This window comes from Varanus komodoensis, unplaced genomic scaffold (assembly GCF_004798865.1).
Source record: "Varanus komodoensis strain SLA01 unplaced genomic scaffold, ASM479886v1 scaffold30, whole genome shotgun sequence".
Classification (NCBI taxonomy): domain Eukaryota; kingdom Metazoa; phylum Chordata; class Lepidosauria; order Squamata; family Varanidae; genus Varanus; species Varanus komodoensis.
In genome coordinates this window covers 7325620-7343316 of record NW_025335762.1, presented here as the reverse complement: position 1 = coordinate 7343316, position 17697 = coordinate 7325620, and the positions used below count along the sequence as shown (strand labels likewise).

Genomic DNA, 17697 nt, shown 5'->3' with positions numbered 1-17697 from the left:
AAAATGGAAATGCATCACCAGAGGGAGGGAGGGAGGGAGGACAGATGGACAGACAGCCAGACAGCCAGATGACATAGGTATGCATAAGATGTGCATTGGGCAATTTGAACTGGAGTCTCTCCCTGAAACTGCCCAACCCTCTTTCCCGGGTTTCAGTGTTTTATTATAAAGTGGTCTGTGGTGCACAGGTCTGAGTTCTTCCTTCCCTCCTCCACTCTTAATTCCAAAGACTCTCAGAGCAGCTTCGAATAATTAGAATTACCCCCGAACAATCGGCGCACTTGTAATATTAGTATATTGCTATGTACTAGCAGGCCTCCACTCTGTGTCTGCCTGTGAGCTGCACAAGCTGATGTCAATAAAGAATTGTCACGCTACCGAAGTGCTATGGAAAAGGAAGCTTTGCTGGAGAGAAAACTTTATTGAGAAACATGTCAGGAATAAAAGACATGGTCGGTGCCAAACTTTAGGTGTCTACTCAGAAGTAAAGTCTGTGAAATTCAGTGGGTAAGTATGTGTAGGACTGTAGCTTCACTTTTCTTGCTGCTTGTGTGGTTTCCCCTACCTACATGGGAGCTGGAGCTGTTTTGACTTCTTTACCTACCCAAGGGTTGCCCAGGTGAGCAGGAGCTGTCCCCTCAGCACCACCTTCCACCTGGCCAGCAGGGTGTGCTTCTGCCAAATTTGTGAGCCAATGGGGTTCTTTTGCAAGTTATTTCGTAAGAAATCCCCAGTGTTGCCATTTGCCGTACCATCAGAAACTATTTCACTGCGATTCATCCGCAATTGATTAATCATTGTGCTTTGGAGACTTAATTTGGTTAGTCTAACTTCGCACCACCTGGTCCCCTTCAAATGTCTTGGGCTCCGACTTCCAGAACCCTGACTGGGGAATGCTCAGTTCGACTGTGCCTAGTACTAAACTAGCTGTAGGAAACCATTCTGGCGTGAAGGAACAATGGCTGCTTTTGATTTGAAGATATAAAGGCATCTGTTATGCAGCACTCTCTGCAGCACTGTCCTTAGTACGTTTCACTGGAGGGCTGGTTGCTGCTTATGGTAGAGATTATGCAAGGGCCAGTGCCAGTAGCCAGCGTTGTTGTGCGTCTGCTACACCCCCCAGACCTGCAGGGGGCCCACTGTCAGACTGGGGATAATGGGCACCAGGGACTGACCTGCATGCCTACTTAACTGTACCTTCCACACCTGGTGAATCTCACCGTGAAGATAAGCCTCCCCCTTCACTGACCCCCACTTGAGGAAGAACAGGTGTGGCTGGCCCTCCTCCAGGTGTGCAGCTCCAAGGGCCTTCAAGTTCTACCTGCGCATACTCCTCAGATATTTTGTGAGTCCTCTTTGCTTTGTTGTTGTAATTGGCCTAGGTTGCTTTTTGTCCTAAAGAGCCTTCCCGTTCGACAGGCTCACCACTGAATAAGTTACTAATAAGACTCTGCATAGGCTCCCGGTGATGCAAAGCTTTTTACTGCTGGTACGTTTTCGGTCAGTTCTGCAGCTGCTTTAGTTCGGGGCAGGGGGGGTGGGTAGGGAAGCCCTTCAACGTTGAGTCTGGATTTGGACATGTTCTCCGGCACGGCAGTCCAGCGCCAAAGGCCAAGTGAGGACAGGACCAACAATACTAGCTTAATGTAGCTGAAAAGTTGTATTGCTGGGAAGCAAGTCGTAGGAGAGGCTTTCTCATCTTTTAGAATAGGGAAAGAAGTGCACAAAAGCTGGGAAACCACCCAAGTGTTGATGGTTGGGAGCAAAGCTCGGAAGAAGGGGCTGTAGCTATGCCTTGGTGGGGAAACTTGGAGGTCCAGACAGAGGCCCTGCAGTGTTGTGGATGCAGAAATGTTCGGTCAGGGCACGCAAGGACCTGCATCGGAGCTTCTTGGCTGTCTCTAGGGGTCATCCTTTCCTTGCACCTTCTATGTATGGCTCGGCTGTTTGGAGCTGTGCAAAACCTGCAGCTCCTGGATGCTTGCTTGTGAAATCTACCTGCCCTTAAACGGCTCTCATCCTGGCAGCCACAGCAGGGCTTAGTCAATGAGCCAACAGTTCCCCACTCCCATAGACAAAGGAGGCCTTCAGCTAGCAGAGGTCCGCTGGCCAACCTCAGGCAGAAGCAAGGTGGGAAGGGAGGCCTTTCTTGTTGCAAAGGAAACGAGTCTCGATCTGCGGAGAACAGAGACAAGCTTTATTCTGGGCAGTTACGTGGGTCTTGTGGGTTGACTCCCTGCTGAGTGTGTGTGTGTTGCATATGTGGTGAAAACGGGCATTTCCTGGCAGAAGGATGTTCTTAGGGGACAGAGGCAGCCCAGTTGCTCCGTCCCCAGTCATTCACAGGCCTTGCTTGAGATGCAGGGATGTACCTTGCCTGCATGAGATTGTGTTTGCGTCACGAACTGGGACTGCGATCATCAGAAGAGCCTGAGAGGCCCCTGTCTTGAGGTTCATCTGCCCTGATCTTACCCGAACCCTTCAGGATTTTTGAGGGCCCTTGGCCAAGGCATCCCCAACAGGCCCTCTCCCTCAGCGTGTCCACCTTCTCCCCGTCTGTGTCACCAGCTCCTCTTGCTCCTCATCTTCTTTCTCAGCACGGCTACTTCCTTGCTCAAGGAGAGAGCCAATGAGCAAGTAGACCTTGGCATCTCCTGCTCCTCTTCCTCCCTGCTGCCTTTGCTGGATCAGAGCTAGAGGCAGGTGGGCAACCCGCCTGCCCTATACAGGGGTGGACTGAGGGATGGCTTGCAGACTGCAAGACCACCAGGGCTTCTCCCACCTTTTACCAGTCATTTTTTCAGTGGCATCTCAATAGTGTTGCTTCACAGTCCTGAGTGCTTCAACTGAACCTTCCTAGCTGTACCTCACTTAGGCCTGATGACAAAACTCATATATCTTGGGGCAGGTATAGGATTCTCAGAACTGCTTATAATGCTTTCCTCAAATATATGATAGACATTGTAATTCCTTAATTCTTACCTGGCTCAGGTTCTGCTCTGAGCTGGAGAAGACCTGCAGTCTTGCTTCGTGCTTCCAGTTAGACCACCAGAAAGCCACAGCCACCAGTGAGATTCCAGGCTCACACACCATCCCTCCTTCTTGCTCACTTACCTGTCTGCTCTCAGGAGGGAAGCCAGCAAGGACGGAGCTCCCCACCTGGCATGGCACCTGGTGCAAACACTCTTGGGAAATGTAGTTTTCCGAAGGGCTGCCACTAGATGGTGTGTTGGAGAGTTTACCCACCACTCATTCAGTCTCTTCGTCCTCTCCCCATCCCACTTCAGAAATTTAGGTCTAATCTGCTTATTATTCTGAACATAGTAAATCTGGAAATTTGCCAGCTTTGTGGTTGCATTCCCTCTTTAGGAGCAAGACTGCAGCATGCAGAAAGTGGGGTATTTCCCAGATTCTGGCCTGGCTCCTGGATCTCCAAGTGGCAGCCATGACCAGGGGGTCCTTTCCAGTTTTAATAGCATGCGACCTGTGCACTGTCTGGGAGAGCTCAGATCCAGCCAGTCTCATTCGTGCCTTAGCAAGACCCAGGTGTGGTTAGTGTGGCACACAGGTCCATGCAGAAGAGCCTCCAGAAACGCCAGCAGGCTTTCTGTGATGTGTGGTGGGGGCTGCTCAACACAAGACCCTCAAAGGGCAAGTGGAAGATTTTGGTTGGATACTCTGTGCTAAGGTAAATTGCCCCTGCTTTCCCCCTTCTTTTTAAAGGCAAGTATTCGACCTGTTGCATCACATTTCTGTCCTGTGTTTTTAACTCTGGCAAGGGACCTGAGTAATCTGCCTTACCTACAGTCCTCTTCTTTATTTTAAATAAGTTTTATTATTATTTTTTCTACTAACTCACAAAAAAAACCTAAAAATCATCAGTCGTCAGAAACATCAGACCTACTGGGTCAGCCCACCGTACATTTTTTTATGGTAATCCATAAACATATTTAAGTCGATGCATAGTCCCATTTCTCTAGCCAATAATAAAAAGAATTCCAAGTTTGATGGAAGTTCCTACAGTCCTCTTCTGTTCCATTTGTGAGGCGAGCTGAGCCGAGGGTTTGTGGCTGCCCAAAGTCACCCGTGAGTTGTTGGCTGAGTGGGACAAGACCAGATCTCCAGCGTCCGCATCCTGCACTCAAAGCCCAGCATCCCACTGGCTTTTGGGCAGAAGGTTAAACAGGTGGCATCGGGCCTCTTCCAGCATGAGGGCCATGCCTGGAAGTCCTGGCAAAGCGGCTCGGTCCAGGCAAGCATGATGTGGCCAGCCGGAGAGCCTGAAGGGCTGGCCAACCCCCCTCCCCACCCTCCCACACTGTGTGGGGGGCTCAAACTGTCAGTGAAGCACTCCTGGTTTAGAGGAAGAAGCCTGCTTGTGAACCTTTATGTATTCATGGACTTGGAGGCAGGCATGGCGAGGAGAAGGCTGAGGAACTGACGCTTGTCCTTTGCACTGTGCATTTGGGAGGAGACCAGGCAAACGCTTCTTGTTGCCTCTCCCCCCCCCCCCATATTTCCCGTTCTCAAATGTTCACCAGTTTGCAATGGCTGACGCCCCCCACTTCCTACAGAGGGATCTAGGAAGACATCTGCAGAGCATTTACCATGCGGGCACTCCCTGTCATCAGCTGCAGGAGTCGCTGGCAGAAGCTCCCCGACACATGGCGCCGGGCCATGGAGCCAGACGCACAGAAATGCTGCTCAGCCTGAGCTCTTGAGGGCGGCCCTAATCCACCGTCTCATTGAATAACCCAGCATCCTGACAGATGGCCTCACCCAGAGCCCTGCTGCAACTGGCTCAGCAGTTCTTCATCTGCCCTGTATGCGACTGTGCTTGGGATCCACAGAAGGGAGCAAGAACAACCCATATGATGCAGCTGGCAAGCATCTCAAGTGAGGCTTGCACTGAAACATTGCAGCATACGCTTCTCTAACAGAAGTGCTTCCCATCAAGACTTCTACAGACTCTAATTTCCTGCCCCCTCTTCTCCAGCCGGGCCCCCTGGTTGGACATCGCTCCTTTTCAGCTTACACTCAGCGTGGCGTGGCTACTAAGCCTGCACTTCAGGGAGTTGGGGGCGGTGGCTGGTTTGTTCTTACAAAGGTATTTCAGGGATTTCCATGAATCGGGGGTTTCCCTCGAGCATGCCCAGCCCTTCCTCTTGTTCCTCAGTGCCCCTGGTTTTTGGCGCCCATCCTGCTGGCATTCACCCCCTGCATCCGCTGTTCGAGGGAGGAGTGGTGTACGCTGCCCACAGTGCACTGTATAGAAGGTAGAAATCCCACGAGTCCCGCCTAATGCAAACAAATCAGGGAAGGGCGCCATGGGACAGGAAGTGCTTTGCCCCTGGAGGGCCGTGGGATTGTGTCACGCATCAAGCCCATGCAGCACAGCCCCGATCACGCACCGTGCGTGGCCAGAAGGGTTGGAAAGCTGTGCTCATGCGTGCTTGGGTTGCAGCAGGCCTCCTCTGGTGCGGGCCGCTGTGCCCCAGGAGCAGAACAGAGCCCCTTCAGAAGCCCACTGAGCCGTGGAGGGCCAGCGATGGCCTGGGCCTGTCACTCTCCCTCCGCCTAGCCTACCTCACAGGGATGCTGTGATGGGAAAGGGTGGAGAGACCCGTCTATCCCAAGCGAGATGCGAATGTCTTAATGGGAGCACGGGCAAATGGAAATGCGCTCTTTGCAGAGCGCCACGACGGCGTTCACTCCCGTGGTGCTGCTGCTTTCTGTGCTGTGCTGCATTCAGCCCGTTTAAAAGCTGTCCCAGTTGTAGCACCACTGGAGTCACAAGGCAGGGCTGACAGCTGAGCATTATTAAGAGCTGCTGTGTCCACAGACAGATGTTGCTGCTTTCAAGTTGAAAAGGACTCTCAGCATAGCTGTCTCTTCACCAAGCTTTGTGTGGCAGAAAACAGAGACGTGTGTTTGTGGTGGTTTTTTCCTTTTCCTTTTACATTCGTGCATGCATGCTGCAAATAATTGCTTTTGAACACCACACAGCTGCAGCTATCTGTAGGGTGAAGTGTGGCAGCTGTTTGACAGGAATAAGGAGAGGAAATGAGGAGAGGCAAGAGTGGAATGCAGGCAGAAGAGGCCCAGTCGCCTTTGTTTTTCCGATGGCCCCCTTAGCTGCCGCCTGAGAAGGCTAAAAGGGCAAGTAGGATTTAGCTAAAAGTGGGATTTGAGGATTTCATTCAGGATCCCGCCACCTCCAAGGTGGCTGTGCATCTTGTACAGAGGACAGTCCTCTGCTTGAAGGCATGCCCAGTCCAAGTCCATTGCAAACACAAGGGACCACCAGAAAGGAGTGGAGGTGCCCGCCAAGTACAGGACATCTTACCAGGTTCCCTGTGTGCCTTGCATTTGCCAAGGGTGCTGAATGCTGATGCCGGGCCTTTGTGGTACAGTATTGCGGTATAGCTGGGGTCGATCTAGATGATCTTTTAGGAACCCCCTCTGCCTATGATTGCAAGGATTCAGGATATCATTATAACTGTTGCTTCTAAGATTTTTGCGGGCAGGGTCTGAAGGCAAAATCTCTCAGACCTGACAATATTCAGCCGAGAGCTTGCAGCACTCTGCTGATGTGATTCAATGGGAGATGGGATTAGCTGGAGAGGGCAAGGGCTTGGGTGCAGGTGGCTCATCTTTTACCTTTCTCAACCTTCCTCCCATGAAGAATGAGCCAATTTTCTCTGGGCTGAAAGCAATCAGAGCCAACCAAGCCTGTGGGCCATAGCCGGGCTGTGTTGTTGCCGGATTCGATGAGAGGCAGGAGATCCTATGGCCAGGTGGGCTTCTCCGCAGCTCTGGTGGTGAGCAGAATCTGTGGGCATGTGGATGCCATGAACCATCATGCCTGGCCTGGCCAGATGTGCAGATGGCCCACAGGGGGCAGCAGTGTCTGTGGTGGCCTCCTTCAAAGAAGACCGCATTCTGGGCAAGCGCCGGAGCCCTGAAAGATCTCTTTCAGTACTTTGTGCACGTTACAGTCAGATGCCCTCTTCTACAACCCAGGGTCCTCTGGTTGCTCTGGACTATGATTTCCAGCATCCCCGACCAGAAGTCTTGCTGGTTGTGGTTGATGAGACTTGTAGTCCAAAATATCTGGAGGACACCAGGTGGCAGGTGGTCGCTGAGGTACAGAACCTCAGTCCGACCCCCAGAAGTTCCCCAGATGGACATGCCCCTTTCCCTGGCCTCACCCACCCAGCAGTTGGTGGTTTCCCAGCTTCTGCGTTGCCTTGCTCCCCTCATCCTCTGCCCCACACTGAAAGGCCGAAATGTCTTTTGTAGACTGAATTATGGGCAGGAAGAGTTTTAAACTAAAACGTGCTGGTCGTTTATCCTGGAATAACCTGGAATATGGCCTCCAAAAGCTGCTCCAGAATGGAATTCATTCAGCCCTGAGTCAGAAAAAGATCCTGCATCCGTGTAATGTTTGAATTCGAGTTTATATGTGTAAAAGCTTTGGGAATATATTTTTAAAGCGCTAGAATTGTCAGCACTAGGCGCTGGAGCTCCATGCGAAGACCAGCCTTCCTCCCCCCTGTCCCCCAAGAGATGTCTCAGGCCTGCACACTCTGCCAAGAACAGTCTCCGGTTCTCATGTGTGTATAAAAAAACTGGTAATATCTGTCACTGGTAGCCAAGTGATGACAAAATGATGCTGCATTTAGAATTCCTTGCTCTGCCTTCATTTTTTTCAGTCCAGCCCCTTCTTTTTTCCATGTCTTTGCCCCTCTTGGATTTCTTCTCTTTAAGAGTGCTCATTCTAAACCATCCTGGATGAAGTTCTGTCGTCATTGTCCACAGATAACAAACGCCCACAGAGAGAAAGAGAAAGGGAGGGAAGGAGATTCTCCTCACTTGCTTTTCTGTGAAATCTAGATAGATTTCCTTCCTGTGCCTACTGCATTCATGACTCCTTCCCCAGCTGCTCTGTCCAGATGTGTGCCATAAATTTAACAGCCTGAACTTTGAAAAGAAGCTGCTTTCTTTCTCGGTGCATCTCTGCTTTCTTGCCACTGACCGGTCTATGACTGCTCCCCCCCCCCCCGCGCACCCCCTCCACACCGTTGCCCATCTACTAGCCCACCATGTTTAACTGGGGGTGGGGGGTAATTTTTTCAGGATGTCAAGCTGCCCCTTCGCTGTCCATCAGATTCGATCAACTCAGGGCAGCACCATGTTGTGTGTAAGCACTTGTGAGATACACTGATGTTTCCCCCAGCAAATATATAGACAGGAGGAGGCAAGATGAAATGATTCAGAATACAGTTCACTTCAGCCTCGGCCAGCGTGGACAAGGGTCAGAGATTATGGGAGCTGTCACCCAGTGCATCCGGAGGGCAGCAGAGGGATGCATGGAAGGGGTTAACCTGGTTCCATCCGCATGTTGTAAATTGTCCGGTGTTTTTCCTTCCAGCATCTGCTCATTGGCAGAACCGCATTTTTAGCAGAATTCCCTTCTACTTGTGCTGATTTGCATTGGTGTGCATATGCATCAGCACTATCGTGCCAGTGTGTGCAGCTAATGCGAACAAGTGAAGAGCTCTCCCCAGGAGGTGAAGTGGATCTGCTGCAGATTTCTGTGGCATCCTTAGATACCAGTCTGCCCTTCCCTGAACGAGTGTGGATGATAAGCGTATGCTATCTATGTTTTTCAGCTTATTCTAGCCCCGTCAAGACTCTCAGGTGTGTGCATGCATATAGTATGTGGGGTACTTAAAGAAGCATTGTGACATGACCTGTGCTTTCTGTGGGATGCCATATGCTGGGCCTTTGCTCCATCTCAGGCAGTGTTGCCTGCTCTGGTTGGCAGCAGCTCCCCCTTCAAGCAGCCCCTCTCATCACCTGCTCTCTGTTTGTAGATTGCTGATTTTATGTGCCAGAGATGCGGAAGATTTATTTTGATGGTGGTGGTGATGATGATGATGGCCTGCCTTTCTTCCTGCAAGGTGGAAAAGGCCAAAGTGGCTTTGCAGTTCCTCTTTCTGGTCTGCCTGTGCATTTCATCCCCACAGCAGCAACCCTGGGAGGTGGGTTGGGCCACTCAGGGCGCATCATGGCTGAGTGGGGATCTCCAAGTCCCTGCCCAGGCCTTTGCTGCAGTGGCTCTCTGGACATCAGCATGCGAAGGATGCGCTCCCCCACTGCCTATAGGCCCCTTCCAGACGCTTGCTGCATGCGGCCGTCCCCAGGCATCCCCACCCACGTCCACAGCTGCTGTGGTGGCAGCAGCTGTGCTGGGGGCTCTGGGAGCACCATCCTCCCCATCATGCCATGAGGGCAGCAGGCCACGCGGGCTGGACTGCACTCTCTTCCCCAGAATGAACCGGGAGCTGGGCCTGTGCGGATGAGCCATTCCTCCCTGCGTGGAGCCCGGTTGTGGTGGGTAGATTTGGGGGTGACTTGCAGCGGTGAGCAATAATTAAGATGAGGAAGCCCAAGCCAGGCAGCATCGGATTAGGATAGTCAGCGAGCGGTGCAGCTCTGCAGAGTCCCAGCAACGCTGCTCCACTCTCCTCCCACGACTTCCCACCCGCTCTGCCAATCGTCAGTCCTTATTCTCTGGCCACTGAGTATGCTCAGTCCTCTCTAGGCTCAGCTCTCCCTGGGCCTTGGGGTTATATTTTGGGCATCCTTCGTGTCCCCACAGGCTTACTCCAACTCCTTCTTGTGCAGGACTGCTGCCTTTGGGCTACCTCAGGAATAGCACTCACAACCTGAGCATCAGAGAGGACCCATAATGAGTGAAATTCACTTAGAAAACAGAAGTAGGGATATTTATTTATTTATTTATTTATTTATTTATTTAAAGTTTTTATATGCTGTCCCCATTGCTACATAGCCTTGGAACGGCTCACATCAGCAAATAAATAAAACAATGCAATTACAATTAAAACTTGGAAACACAATGGCTGCACAATTAAAACTATAAATATTAAAGATTATTAAAATACTGTTTGAATTAAAAGGTCTTGGCCTGGCGCCGAAAAACAAATAACGACGGCGCCAGGCGGACCTCTCTGGGGAGCGCATTTCACAGATTCTGCTCCTGGTGGACAAAATGAGGGTCCACAGGCATGTTACGTGGGCAGTGAGTGGCTGGACCTCTTGGGGTGGCCTTGTCCTTATTGCCATGGCCATCGCTCAGCTGCTTGGCACCGTGGCTGATTTCCCTTGTCCTCCTGTCACAAAGCAAGAGGATTTATTTTCATCTGTCCAGTGCAGAGGAGCCTTTATCGTGCTTTCCTCCTGAGTGGGGCTGCACGATGCTCTCCGTCTTCAGCTCTCATGGGTCCACAGCAGCCCCTCGCACCAGCAGTTCTCTCGTAGATCTTCTAAAATGGAGCTGTGGGAAGGGCTGAGCTTCCTCTGAGTGGAACACAGACAGAGGCCTTTTGTGGCTGCCCTGAGAAAGCCCTTCAGCCTTACTTATCACATGCGTACAAGATGGCTCCAGCTGAAACAACAACTTTGCCCTGCAGCTTTGTGACATTTGCTCATTTTTCACCACTCGGTGCTGCCCTGCTGTTCTGACTAGCCCACAGTGCAAGAATACCAGGCTGTGGAGTTTTGCTGGGACACGCAATCGACAGAATCTCGGTTTTCAATTTGTGAGGAGGAAATAAAAACTCGGGTTCATGGGAAAGATCAAATGTTGGAACCTCCACTGCTTTGACATAAGCCCAGGTTCCCTGGAGGTTTTACTCATGATAATGCATTACTGGGCAGAGACAAACTCAACTGTGAGGTTTCAATACAAGTACAGAGCATTTTATACTCTCCCGGTCATATACACAAGTACAGAGCAATTGATGACAGAATGCAGACCTTACAATGAAATTCTGAGGTCATCATATGCAGAACAGATCAGGAAGATCAGCCAAACATACAAGTGGCAATAAGATTACAATATTTCTAATTGCAGTGTACTGACATTTCAGTTGAGTAAATTCCAGAAACTTGAACCCAACTCCGGGTCTGCTTAGACATGTAAATTCCGGCTATTGAGAAACCATTCATGAACTCATAAACTCATCTGTTACTATCAAGAAGGCTCAAACCCTGAGTAATGGATCTGCACCTTTCTGCTTGGCTTGGTTGCATGGAGCACTCCAGGCTAGCAAATAGATACTTCCTGGTAAACTGTGAATTCCTGCAGAGATTATGCAGCATCATTGTATCTGTGATTGTGTATATGACTGAAAGGCCTGTCTGCTCTGGCTTACAACTAGAGGGGAGAAGAAGAGTGAGAGAAGGGAGGGGGAAGGCGTGCCAATTTATTAAGACAACAGCAAGATTAAACAGTGACTTGGCTTGGAAAGCAGATGCTTCTGAGAAAGAGTGCAGGTTTGATTTTATAACACAAAGCACACACGAGCAACGTTTTTCTGCCAGGAATTATCCAAATTTTCCCAACGCCATCCAGGCTTGGCGCTGCTGCACAGTGTCTTGGGCAGATGCCAGGGATTCTGCGGTTCAGTAGGACCCACTATGGGTGCCTCCAAGAAAAGTGCAGATTTCTAGCCACAGCCATGTTTTTCCTGCCCTGGACATCGTGCTGACTTAATTTCTGAGGTGCAGTAGAGATAAAACAGGGGCCACAGGGAACAGCACCCTTAATGTAAGGCACAAGAAACTACCTGGCCAAGAAATCTCCCGCCATCATGGCCGGGCTTTAATTTTTGACCAGAGCACTCAAGTTGGAATGGTCTGAAGGAGGGGATAGATTCTGCATCAACTGCTCCAGGACCACCTTTTGGGGATGCTAAAGTTTGAAGTGGTTGTGATGGTGCTATCCGGTCGAAGTGCTGGTTCTCAGTCCCTCGGCGGACACATCAGGCCTGTCCCAGGAGGCCTCCTTGGGGATCTTCTAAGCTGTGTTACATCTTGGAAGCTCTTTGGAAAAAGGAAATAAGCAGGGGCTGGTCATTGGCACCAGCCCCAGTGGTCGGGGGTGCCTTGTGCTGAGTCCTTTTGTTTCCTGCAGTGTCCTTTGTCTTGTCTCCCTCCTTATCTCCAGGCAGTTAAAGAATACCCTCCCATCATCAGGCCTGGGCAGCCATCCAAGCACCCAACCACCTCTGCCCCCGCGAGTCAAGGACACCCACTCCTCTTTCCGTTTCTCTTTGTTTGTCAGTTCTCTGAAATCAGATCTTAAACCCGGAACATTTGTGCCAAAAGGAAATGATTCCAATGTTCTCTTAAGAAAAGAGTTGTATCCCCACCATCCGTTAAGGAGCTAAAGAGGGTCAGAGGGTCTTCCCTCTCCTTCCCCACCTCCATTTTATCCTCACGACAACCCTGTGAAAGTCCACCCAGTCGGCTGAGCAGGGATTTGAGCTCCCCGGTCCGAATTGGACACGGTCCACTGCATCCCACTGGATGGGTCACTTGTGCGCCAAGAGGCTGCTGATTCCGCTACCCATTGTAACGTTCAGTGTGCTTCGTTTGGATGATCAGGGCAATCCAAATGGAGAGCGGGCAAATTGTCCTACGGACTCAGTCCTTTTGTGCTCGTGTAGTGAACCCTGCTCCCTCCCTGTGCACAAAGTGCCCCCAGCACTTTTACTTTTCCGTATTCATAGGATTTGGCACACATTTGTCTCAAGTCTTCATACATAATATTGAGAGCTAGAAACTTTGCTTTCAAACAAATAGTGGCAAGTGAGGTGATCAGCCCAGACGCTGTGCTGTTTCATGTCTACATGTATGGGGTGGGGGTGGGGGCAGAATGAATTGCAGCTGCATTTTCTGTATTGGAGCCGGGCCCTTGCACTGCCCTGTTTTCTCAGTCCAAAAGAACTGCTTTGAGGCTTCGGCAAGGGGCGGCATAGAAATGTTATAATAATAATAATAATAATAATAATAATAATAATAATAATAATAATAATATATGCATGTGAAGAAGGGAGACTCTTTTACTGCTGGAAATGGTGTTTGCAGGTGGGTTAAATGCCCCTTACTGCACTCCTGCTTTGGTCCAGACCCCCAGCACTGCAGCTTCCATTAATGGGGCAGGGCGGAGTGGGGCAGGGCGGAAGGCGCCGGGGGCGGGGGGGGGCTTCTTTGCAGAGCCGTTCATTGTGCGCTCAGGAGTCCTCATTCAGGGCAGCTTGTGCAGCTTCACACGGCATCGCCCCCTTCCAGGGTCTTTCCCATATTTGCCCGCATTTCCATGGCGCTTCTAGAGCGATGAAAGTGCCCTATTATCTGAAGGTGCCAAAATAAACTGGAATGAGAAGCGAGTGTATTTTCACAATACTGCTATACCACAGTGCCACCTTGTGGTGATGCAGTGCAGCATACAAAAAGCAGGGAAAGGAGAGAAAGCTTGGGGTGCGGGGAGCACATGTATAAGAGCTGATCAAGAAGTAGAAGCCTCCATAAAGTGGGAGGTTAAAAGCTCACGCAGAGAAGCCATGGGATCCCAGGATTTGAACTCACACTTACATGCACTGTTCACCTACTTGCCTTTCTTTCAACACCGAGCCAGTGGGCCCAGAAAGCAGGCTGGTCCTCATGGGGGTGAGGTGTGTGTGGAAGAGGACACAGAAGACAGGATAGGCCTGGCTGACTGACTAGAACCCTGAAGAAGGATGCTTTACACTGCAAGATTTTGCTGCAGGTCCCACTTGTGTATATGACTAGGAACAAGGACCCTGGGTAGTGATCCTTTGACTGAGAATGGGGTTGTGGTAAGCATTCCTGTTTTAGTCAGCTGTTGGACAGAAAGACCGTCTGCTCTGGGGAAGAGGTGTTTCCTAGCACAGGAACTGCTGTGTGTGCATGAGAGACAGAGAGAGAGAAGTTTGGAGGAAGCTTTTGAAGAAGCGCTCCTTTTTAACACTTGCCAGTCCTGATGTCTAAGTCCAGCTGTCTTCTCGGGATTATGGGAACGGTTTCCCTCACCGCTTGTTTTAAAGCGTGATTTAGGGCAGCAGCTGTGTGCGATGTGGTCTCCATGGCTCTCTTTGTCTCTTCTTCCCTAAAAACCCACAGCCAAGAGAGAGAAGAACAGGAACAGGTTCAAGCTTGGAAGAGCATGTCACCAGCGAGTTGGTGAGAGGAGCCCTTTTCAGGCTGAGTGCCTGCATTTCCACCTAAACACAGGAAGGATTTGTACAGCCACTGTGTGCTGGAGGTGCTGGGCTCACGTGCCTCCTTGGGTCGTGTGTTGCACAGCATAACCGCCATCTTCTGTCAGCCAGTGCCACGCTGCTGTCTGGCTTGTGGCGCTTCGGGGGTTGCTGTTTTAGTGTAGGGAGAGAAAGTAAAGCATGAGGGAAATGATGGCATTGAATGGAAGTGTGCCTGGTGCAGGGGGGCCTTCTCCCTCATTCGGAAGGATCCATCTTGAGGTCATCCAATCAACGTGGGAGCTCCATCCTAAGAGGATGTGCTTCACAGAGCACAGGTGGAATTCGCTACTCCAAGATGCAATGGCAGCCAGTAACTGGGATTGCTTTAAAAGGGGATTCGACCTTTTCAGTCTGTCAATGGTTGCCAGTCTGGATGGCTGCAGGTGATTCCAATGGCAGAGGCAGGATGCCTGTGTAGGCCAGTTGCTGGAGAACGTGCAGATGAGGAGGCCACGCACTCATGTCCTCCTCGCTCCACAAAGGCACCAGAAGGCAGCAATAGCCGTGTCCTCCGTGAATTTGCCCAGCCCCCTTTTAAAGGCATTTGAGATGGCCAGAGCAGCCATCTTGTGGCACAGATTCCCATATTTTCCACATGCACTGGATGAAGAAGGCCTTCTGTTGGCCTATCCAGAATCTCCCATCAACCGTCCTCATGGGATGACCCTGAGTTCCAACGCTGCATCCTGAATTTGATCCCCATGTTTGCAAGTGGCCTTTGAGGTCCGCCTCTGTGCACTCAAGGCAAAAGGGGCTCTTCTTTTCAGTGGGGGATTTATTTCTGCCCCATCTTCCACTATTGCTCCTAGGTGGGCTGGTGTGTGTGGGGTGGTAGAAGGGTCTGCTTTCTTATTATCGCATAGCGTAAACTGACAGTGGGAAGAGAAGCAACAATTATGGGGAGGGGAAAGCCCAGATGAGGGTTCTTAATGAATTACAGAACAATAATGAACCTCCTGCAGCTACAAACATGCTTTGATGTGAAGTTAATGGTAGTGAGTGCCTAAGGCGCTATGGAACTGCCCATCAGAACCCCGTCTGTCTCCGCCCATTCGATGGAAACCCATCAACATGTTTCAAAGGAAACAGGAGGGGAAAACTTGTTCTCTGAAGCACAGGGGTTGTTTGGGGCTTACCAAAAGATCAGTAAGCATACACAACTGCATTTTATCCTTGTGCTTCTGTGCTCTCTGCATTCGAGTGCAGATAGAAGAATATCTAGTCCAAAGGTAAACGTTTATTGGGGTGTGTTAGAGGATGAATAAAGGGCTCTTTGTGCCCATGGCTTTAAAAAAAAATGTAGAATTTGCTACAAGATGCAAGAAGGGCTACAAACTTAGACGGGTATACTAGAGGAATTGGACAAATTCATGGAGGGGACAGCTATCCATCTTGAGAATCGCTCTGTGTAGCCCTCCAATATCAAAAGATATAAGCCTCAGTTGCTGGGGCACATGGGTGAGGATGGCAGTCTTCCTGCCATGGCATCTGGTTGGCCACTCTGGCAAGAGAATGCTGGACGAAACAGGCCTTGGTCTGATAAAACATGGATCTTTTTATGTTCGTTTTCTAAAACGAGCCAACATTGTTCTTGTCTAAAGGCTTGAGGTGTGTCAGGCCATCAGGAGGGAAAGCCCGCGACCTTCAAACAACGTAGACTGTATTTTTTTTCAGCTCCGGAAGAAATCTGAGCTGTAATGTTTAATTGTCGAATATGCTAGATTCATTGACAGAACATCTATTCTTGGCCTCAGAGTAACTGACATTTGTGAGGAAGTGAAATGTGAAAACATCTGAGATCCTTGGAGCTGCACATGGTTCAGGTGCCACCTGGTCCTGCCAGACGGAGATGTTGATGGTGGGACCTGAAGCCACAGCTCAGGATCACTTTGTATGAGATTCATTTACTACGTATTAAACCTGTATTTTTGTTTGTTTGTTTGATACTTCAATTTATTTTTTAATTTGGTTTTTAGTTTATTTTTTATTTGGATTTGGTACATGTTTGGTTTTCTGTGTGTGCATTCACAGAATGAGATGGAAGTAAATGGGTGTGGGACAGAGCACAGGAGAAAATAGGGATCCTTTGTTGATGAACGTCAGTGCATGCTAAGAGAGGCAGCAGGGCAGGCGCTGCTGAGCTGCTTCAGGCTGGCTGCCTGATGCAGGGACACAGAGCCATTTTAGCCCACGGTCCGAACTCCAATTCAGAGACATTTTCTGGGCCCATCTTTCAGTGATGGGCAAGACCGAAGGCAGAGGTGGGGCAAAATACTAGCACATGTCAGCTGAGTGCCCTTGCAACCAGTAGCTAAGCCTTAGGAGAGGCATTTTGGGCTTTCTGGATGCAGGGAAACAGCACAACAGCTGGGAAGCCACCAAGTGACTGCTGCTGGGGTATAAGGACCTGGAAACACCAGGAGGGGTAGCGTGACCCCCAGGTTCTGCTTCTCTGCCCTAAGAAGGGATAGCCAGCCCCTACCCGCTCATTCCCACACACCCCTCAGCCTAAGTTCTGACATATTTCTTCTCTTTTCCCAGAGACCTGAAGAACAACTTGATCAGTACCATCCATCCTGGAGCTTTTCTTGGCCTCCCAGATCTGAAGCGTCTGTAAGTACCATCCTGAACTCTTCCATGTAACACCAGAGCAGCCCATCCGTGGTCCAGTTGTCAGGCTTGCTCGCTATCCAGTTAGTCTGGTCTTCATGGAGAAACGTCTGGCCACAACGGCATCTTGGATAGTTCATGGGGTTCCCAGGCTAACTTCCCTGTAAGAGTTCTGCAGGCATCATTTGGAATTGCAGAGCAGAAAATGCTTCCTGGGTTTCATGTTAATTCCTAAAGAGATGCACATGGTCACCACCTTTGGAATGGTATCTGTTTCCAGCTGAAAAGGATGACATTTATTCTAAGAAAAGTCAAGTGGGGTGAGTGAGAGAAAGTTGTCCAAGATGGATCTTAGGGAATTGTCGATCTGTTCCCTTCAAGCATAGGTCTATTTTAAGTGTGACCTGAGCCACGAGATCATTACACTTCCTTGTAAACATGGTGCCGCTCCTGTTTAAACACATGATGAGCATTTGCCTGTGCTCATATAGCATGAGCATGCCAGTGATCAGGACCCACTCAGATCATCAGATCCTAAAACCAGGAAGGGATTGTTTAGGCCACTGGTTCCAGTTGCCAGCTCAGTGCAGAAATCCAGGTTAAGCATCCTCGACAGATGGCTGTCCAGTCTCAGCTTGAATCCCTCCAGTGATGCATAACCCATAACCTCCCTAGGCCATTATTTCCATCCTTTGACTATCAGGAATTTTTTTTTTTTTTTTGATGTTCAACTGAAATCTACCATCCTGTAACCTGTGCCCATTATTTCATGCCTACAGTCTTGGAACAGGTTGTGACCCACTTTTGTGTGATAACCTTTGAGATACTTGAATGGTTTCATCATATCTCTCCTCTTCAGACCAAACATAGCCAGTTCCTTCCATCGTTCTGCACTGGACTCAGTTTCTATTCCTCTGATCATCTTTGAGGG

General features: G+C 50.0%; 1 protein-coding gene across 2 annotated transcripts in view; it reads left to right on the top strand.

Annotated features, from left to right (window-relative positions):
- The window catches only part of ADGRA2 (adhesion G protein-coupled receptor A2), a 109136-nt gene that overhangs the window by 64799 nt on the left and 26640 nt on the right, over positions 1–17697 (top strand). For both annotated transcript variants that reach the window (XM_044437419.1, XM_044437420.1), the window contains exon 3: positions 16698–16769. In XM_044437419.1, coding sequence (XP_044293354.1) covers positions 16698–16769 — 72 coding nt within the window. The remainder of the gene's footprint in view (positions 1–16697; positions 16770–17697) is intronic.